This window comes from Microtus ochrogaster, unplaced genomic scaffold (genome assembly GCF_000317375.1).
Source record: "Microtus ochrogaster isolate Prairie Vole_2 unplaced genomic scaffold, MicOch1.0 UNK105, whole genome shotgun sequence".
NCBI lineage: Eukaryota > Metazoa > Chordata > Mammalia > Rodentia > Cricetidae > Microtus > Microtus ochrogaster.
The window spans coordinates 1,019,446-1,026,577 of record NW_004949203.1 but is presented as its reverse complement, the minus strand read 5'-3'; the positions used below and the strand labels follow the sequence as shown (position 1 = coordinate 1,026,577).

At 41.4% G+C, this 7,132-nt stretch overlaps 1 protein-coding gene across 10 annotated transcripts in view; it reads left to right on the top strand.

Moving 5' to 3' along the window:
- The first annotated feature begins 4,176 nt into the window (after positions 1–4,176).
- The window catches only part of Ktn1 (kinectin 1), a 78,740-nt gene continuing 75,784 nt past the window's right edge, over positions 4,177–7,132 (top strand). For 7 of the 10 annotated variants that reach the window (XR_001229512.1, XR_001229510.1, XR_001229511.1 and 4 more), the window contains exon 1: positions 4,203–4,725. Coding sequence is in view for 7 of the 10 variants with exons in the window: in XM_013355212.2 (XP_013210666.1) it covers positions 4,203–4,725 (523 nt within the window). In the remaining 3 variants the exon portion in view is untranslated. Of the gene's footprint in view, positions 4,726–7,132 lie in introns of all 10 variants that reach the window. The other 3 variants (XM_013355210.2, XM_005371325.3, XM_026778094.1) reach the window with 1 other exon arrangement.

Here is a 7,132-nt window from a genome sequence, read left to right as displayed (position 1 = left end):
AAAAAAAAACCAAAAAAAATTGGTCTGAAATGTGTGCCATTCATTTTTCTTCTCTCAGTGGCCCAGTACAGTTGTATATCCTGTGGATATTTAAAAAAATAAAACACCGAACACCAATCTTTAAGAACATTTCAGTTGAACACAGGCCGGCACAGCAAACAGTGTTTAATTGACTCACAAACTAGATGAGTTGTTAGGGAGGAACAATATTAAACAGTTACCATGTGATTCCCCCTCCCCTCTTGAACTTCCCCTCCCCTCTTGAACTTACGAGATGTTATTGTAGTAAAATGCTTGTGGAAATGTGACTTTTAGAGTAATCGCTGTTGTGCCTGTGGAACTATTTTGTTTTCAGGTTCTGTTTCAACTTTAGATGTGGGTCATTGCTGGTGTAACTTGAATTAAGAATGCTGGTTTTAAAATGAGCTATAAGTTAATTGAAAGACAAAGTTGATTTTAATAAGCTTAAAGCTGTTTATGATTAGATATACAGTTATTCTGTTTGGCTTGGCAATTAACACAGACAAATGGCTCTTTTACTAATATATGTTCAGAGCCGGACGGTGGTGGTGCACACCTTTAATCCGAGCACTTGGGAGGCAGAGGCAGGCGGATCTTTGTGAGTTTGAGACCATCCTGGTCTACAAGAGCTAGTTCCAGGACAGGCTCCAAAACCACAGAGAAACCCTGTCTTGAAAAACAACAACAACAACAACAAAAATACTAATATATATTCAGGGAGGATCTCATATAGCTCAGGTTGGGTTTCAACTCTCCACCAGTCCCCAAGATCTCTATGTAGCTTTGGAGCCTGTCCTGGAACTGACTCTGTAGACCAGGCTGGCCTTGAACTCACAAAGAGTTCTGCCTCTGCCTCCTGAATGGTAGGATTAAAGGTGTGCACCACCACTGCCCAAATTGGGTTTCAATTCTTGATCCTTCTACCTCTGTCTCCCAAATGCTGGGATTGTAGGTGTGCATCATCACACTGGATACCTTTATTTTGGCTGGTAATATTTGTAAGTTTGTACAAATTTCAGTAAACCAAAGTTCTAAATTAACTAAGAACAATGATTCTACATTTAGGAAGAATTTGTGTGTTTGCTCTTTTCTTCCTTGGCCTAACTTGGTGTCAGGGAACTTGAACTTCTTATTGTCCTGGCACCAGGCCTGACTTTGGGATTCTAGAGTCATGTATCACTATACCCAGTTCATGAGGGGAATCAAACTGCTCTGTGTATGGTAGGCAAATACTCTGTCCACTGTTTACATCCCTATACCATCCCCTTTAAAAACAACACATTTACATATTAATTGATTGCATCAATTAAGAAAAAGATCTCAGGTATAATAGGCTAGTTTAAAGTTCACTATGTAGTTAGAGGTAACCTGGGATATAAGATGCTCCTGTTCTATCTTTAGAGTGCTGGGCTTAGGGACTTGTACTACCAAGTTTGGTTTTTATGAGGTGCTGGAGCTCAAACCCAGGGCTTTGTGACTGTTAGGCCTACCAGTAGATCCATTATCAACCTCAGAATTTCTTTTTTTTTTATTTGTTATGTACACAGTGTTCAGCCTCCATGTATGCCTGCAGACCAGAAGAAGGCACCAGATCTCATACAGATGGTTGTGACCACCATGTGGTTGTTGGGAATTAAACTCAGGACCTCCGGAAGAGCAGTCAGTGCTCTTAACTTCTGAGTCATCTCTCCAGCCCCTAGAATTTGACTTCTTGAATCATCTCAAGACCATCAGTTAAAAAGCTTAAATATTCTTACATTTATTTTACATTAAATGTGCATAAATTGGGATTGGGGAGATGGCTCTGTGGTTAAGAACATGAGCTGCTCTTGTAGAGGACCTGAGTTTGGTTCTCAAGTCAGGTGACAGACCTGTAATCCTAGCTCCAGGAACTCCGATGCTTCTGGCCTTTGAGGACACCTACATTCAGGTGTGTGCGCATGCGTGCATGCGCGCGCACACACACACACACACACACACACACACACACACACACACACACGAAGATAAATCTTTTTTAAAAATACAAAGGTTAGCTTGCTTCAATTTGTTTTAATATAAGTGTGTCATAGTAATTATATCTGTTACACATGCTCTGTTTTTTACAACATAGTGGAGGTAACATAAGAATACATTTAACAGCCAGTTGGTGGTGGCTCACCTTTAATCCCAGCACTTGGGAGGCAGAGGCAGGCAGATCTCTGAGTTTAAGGCCAGTCTGGTCTACAGAGTGAGTTCCAAGACAGGCTCCAAAGCTATAAAAAACAGAAAGAATAAATGTAGCATAGACATATATATGGGAATACTGATATCTAGAATCTAAACTCCCACATCACTTTTACTTTGAGTTTAAGTTCTGCAGAAACTCCAGGAGGTGAGGCCTATGATGTCTGTGTTCAAGGCAGATGTGGCCAGGTAATGAGAGTACTCCTTCACGCAGCACTGCAGCACCGAGTCATCAGATAGCAGGTGTCAGGCATTGCTGCTGAGGTAGAGCTTTGTAGAAGACTGGCAGTGCATGGTGAATTGTGTCATCCATGGAGTAATGTAGAAGGAGCTGCGGGCTGTGTTCCTGCCACCCAGCTCCCGGCCGCCTGGCTAGCTTATGCCCCTAAATAACAACCACAAATTGTATTCATTTAAACACTGCTTGGCCCATTAGTTCTAGCCTCTTATTGGCTAGTTCTCACATCTTGATTAACCCATTTCTAATAATCTGTGTAGCACTATGAGGTGGTGGCTTACCAGGAAAGATCCAGCATGTCTAACCTGGCGGCTGGCTCCATGGCGTCTGCCCTAGAGAAGAGAGGCATGGTATCTGCCTAACTTCCCTTCTTCCCAGCATTCTGTTCTGTTTACTCCGCCTACCTAATTTTCTGTCCTATCAAAGGGCCAAGGCAGTTTCTTTATTAACCAATGAAATCAACACAAAACAGAAGACTCTCCCACATTAGAGTAAGATCAGAGGATTTGAGAAAAGCATCTTCTTTGTGCTTGTAATGTCAATACCATATCACATCATGGTGATTTTTTTTTTTTAACTTCAGTTTCCATTTTCTTGCTGTATCTCATCACATCATGAGACTGGTTGTTAGAGGAATACATTTGTTAGCAGTTGTCTTAATCTCCCCCATCTTTTCCTTTTATAATTTTTTTTTATTTCTTCAAGACAGGGTTTCTCTTTGTAGCCCTGGCTGTCTTGGAACTCACTCTGTAGACCAAGCTGGCCTTGATCCATCTGTCTCTGCCTCTCGAGTGCTGAGATTAAAAGTGTGTGCCACCATGGCCAGTCTCTAAAAGTTTGGTACTTTTAATGTTGGTTATTGCTAATAGTCTTTATTTTCACATGTAGTAAGTAGTATATATTATATACTGAAATGGAAGATTCTAAGTATTAAATAAGTACCTAAAGTGAGGCTGGAGGTATAGTGTATTATAGGTGGAATATTGTGTCCTGCCTGTCAGCTCCCAAATAATCACCCGGAAACTTAGTGTTGATTATAAGTGGTTGGCCAAAAGCTTATGCTTGTTATTAACTAGCTTTCACAACTTGAATTAATACATATGTATTAACTTACGTGCTGCCACAGGGCTAATGGCTTGTCACCTCATCTCCCCATTCTCTGTCTGGCTGTCGGCTCTGTCCTTCGTCTTCAGGAACAGCTTTCAGAACAGTCTGGCTCGCCCACCTAACCTCTTCCTGCCTAGCTATAGGTCAGTCAGCTCTTTATTAAACCAGTGAGAGCAGCACATCTTTACAGTGTCCAGAGGATTAGTCCACAACAGTAAATGGCATACATATATTTGGGATGTTCTGGGTTGAATTCCTAGCAGTATTTCTCCTGACTTGTCTTTCCCCTCCTACCCTGTCGGGCAGTGGAGAAGAACTACCCTCCCCCTCCTCCCCCTTTTAGGATCTTGTCATGTGGTTTGAGAAGGAAAGGACACCTCCATTCTTTGGTCACCACCCATTTCCCTTTCTTAGTATAGTTCAGTTGTAGAGCCCATGTTTTTATTGCTTATTGTTTTGGGCTATGTTTGTAAATTGGATTGGATTTGAAATGCTAATTGAACGGAGAGGTTGTTATAAGTTTTTTTTTCTAACTGACTGACTGGGATTTTTCCTTGTCTTTTTTGCCTCCCCCATTTAGATTTCCCAGGCTCACGCTAAGAGAAACACCATGGAGTTTTATGAGTCAACATATTTTGTTTTCCTTATCCCTTCAGTGGTTATTACCGTCATTTTCCTTTTCTTCTGGCTTTTCATGAAAGAAACATTATATGATGAGGTTCTTGCAAAACAGAAAAGAGAACAAAAGCTGATTTCTACAAAGACAGATAAAAAGAAGGCAGAAAAGAAAAAGAATAAGAAGAAAGAAATCCAGAATGGGACCATTCATGAATCTGATTCTGAGAACGTACCTCGGGACTTTAAATTATCTAATGCTTCGGTTGTGGAGGATGAGCAGTTTGTACCTGCTCCTTTGAATATGTTTGAAACGTCCAGCAGTGTTAGGGAAAGAAAGAAGAAGGAAAAGAAACAAAAACCTTCACTTGAGGAACAGATCGTCAAAGAAAGTGATGCATCAAAGACTCCAGGCAAAAAAGTAGAGCCCGTCCTAGTTACAAAGCCGCCGGCCCCGCCTCCCGAAGCAGCTGCCTTGAAGAAGAAAGCAGGGCAGAAGAAGTCTAAAAATGGAAGCGGTACATAATCTTTTTAACTCATTGCATGATTGCATTTAGTGAGTCTGAAACAGATTGTTCACCTGTTTGCTTTGGCTAATAGGAATTGCCAATAGAAATTAGCAGTGATTAAAGAAACACTTTAAACATCCAGAACTATGTAAAGACTCACTGGAAATGGATACACCTGACTTCGGGGACTTAAGGGCTTGTAGTTACTCACAGAACATTTCAGTGAACACTTTGTAATCAGTGTGATAGGGGTTGGAAAGGTGAAACATTGCTTTTCACTTCTGATTCGGCTTTCAAACAGTTCCATATCTGGAGGCACTGGGCCTGCAGAGATGAGTCATATGCCAGCTGTAGACACTAGAATAAGAGGTCATGGTGGCAGAACGAGATCAGGTGATCTGGGTCTCAGGACTTCCAAGGCGGGCCCCTTGGAACATGCAGTGCCAGGCATTACTTTTAAAGCTTGAGAAAGTGCTGGCTAGTTGTGATTGTGTATATAAGTACGTATTTGTTTATGTATGCACATATATGTATCTATATAATCATTGGATACAAAATACTTGAAAAAAGATTGTTTCTGTGAAAATATCTCAAAGAGTGTCCATTTTCAGTATGGGTATTAACTTAAAATTGTCATCATTCCCTATATAATATGCTACAACAACTATTTACATAATGTCCACTTTTTATAATGTGTTATAAGTAATCTAGAGAGATTTAAAGTATACAGGAGAAGTTCATGGGCTGTAGTGAAATACATGTCATTTTCTGTAGGGGGCTGAGCACTCAGGCTTTGGTATTGGTGGTGCTTTCTAGAACTGTCCCCCCATGGGTGTCAGAATGAGTGTACAGTAAACAGTTCCTGAGAAATGGCGATTGATGTGTGCAGCTGCAGAGAGTTGGCATTGTATGAAGGGACTGACATTCTTTGTGTAGCCTTATTTATGTGTTAATGGTTAGGTTGGACTTAAAGGACTTGCTTGCAGCTATGACCACATATGGTACTAGAGAAATAATAGGAAGCACCACATGCCTTAGGAAGGAGAATGTGTGAGCCAGGTAGAAGTGTGGAAGAAATAATGTAGAAGATATACAGAAGTCAGCAATAGTGATACCTACATAAATAACGGTATTTATGGGTAAAGAGTTTATGGAGGAATGTCTTTCCCTTCATTGACAGAAAGCTGCTTCTCAGGGCCCAGGAGAGATACATGAATATAGAGTATTTTTCTTTTCTTTCTTTTGTTTTTTTTTGTTTTTTTTTTTTAAGAGACGGGTTCTCGCTATGTTGCCCAGGCTGGAGTGCAGTGGCTATTCACAGGCGCGATCCCACTACTGATCAGCACGGGAGTTTTGACCTGCTCCGTTTCTGACCAGGGCCGGTTCACCCCTCCTTAGGCAACCTGGTGGTCCCCCGCTCCCGGGAGGTCACCATATTGATGCCGAAGAACTTAGTGCGGACACCTGATCGGCATAGCGCACTACAGCCCAGAACTCCTGGACTCAAGTGATCCTCCTGTCTCAGCCTCCCGAGTAGCTGGGACTACAGGCATGCGCCACCACGCCCGGCTGTTTTGTTTTTTTTGGGATAGAGTTTCTCTGTATCTTAGGCTTTCCTGGAACTTGCTTTGTAGACCAGGCTGGCCTCAAACTCATAGAGATCCGCCTGCCTCTCCCTCCCTGAATGCTGGGATTAAAGGCCTGGCTATGAGTATAGAGTACTTTTGAGAGTGCAGTGGACAAAGTCGAGGTGGTCACAATACTTAGGTAGTGATGTTTTTTGTAAACACCCCAGAAAGTAGGGCTTACATTAATTACTATTAGAGTTTTTGGTCAGGTTAATATAGTCAGTTTTTTAATTTTGCTATCATCCATCATCCATCCATCATCCTTCCATCCATCTATGAATCCATCTTTCGTGTACATTGTAGGGGAACAGTGAGTTGCGCAATGTTAGATTGCATTTGATTTATATAATGTAAGTATATTTAAAGAACTATATGCATATTTTTAAGAATTTATTTTACATGTATCTGAGTGTTTGCCTACATGTATATTTGTGTGCCAGTTGCGTTCCTGGTGCCTGAAGTGTGTCAGATTTTCTGGAACTGGAGTTTTACAGATGATTGTGAGCTTACCATGATGCAGCTCCTGGTGATTGAACCAGGTCCTTTGCAGAATTCATAACTGCTGAGCCATCTCTCTAGTCCCTGATAGATTTAGAGTTTAGAATTCTTGGACAGAATTTCTAAGAACAGATTTCAGAGGCATTTTCATATGGGCAGAAAGACTGTTCAGACAGTATTCCAGAGCTAGGTCATGGGACCAGATTGTGGTAGTGCCAAAAGGCACGGATGTAGAGAATGATCAACCTTGGTTCGGAGAGAGAGAGAGAGAGAGAGAGAGAGAGTGTGTG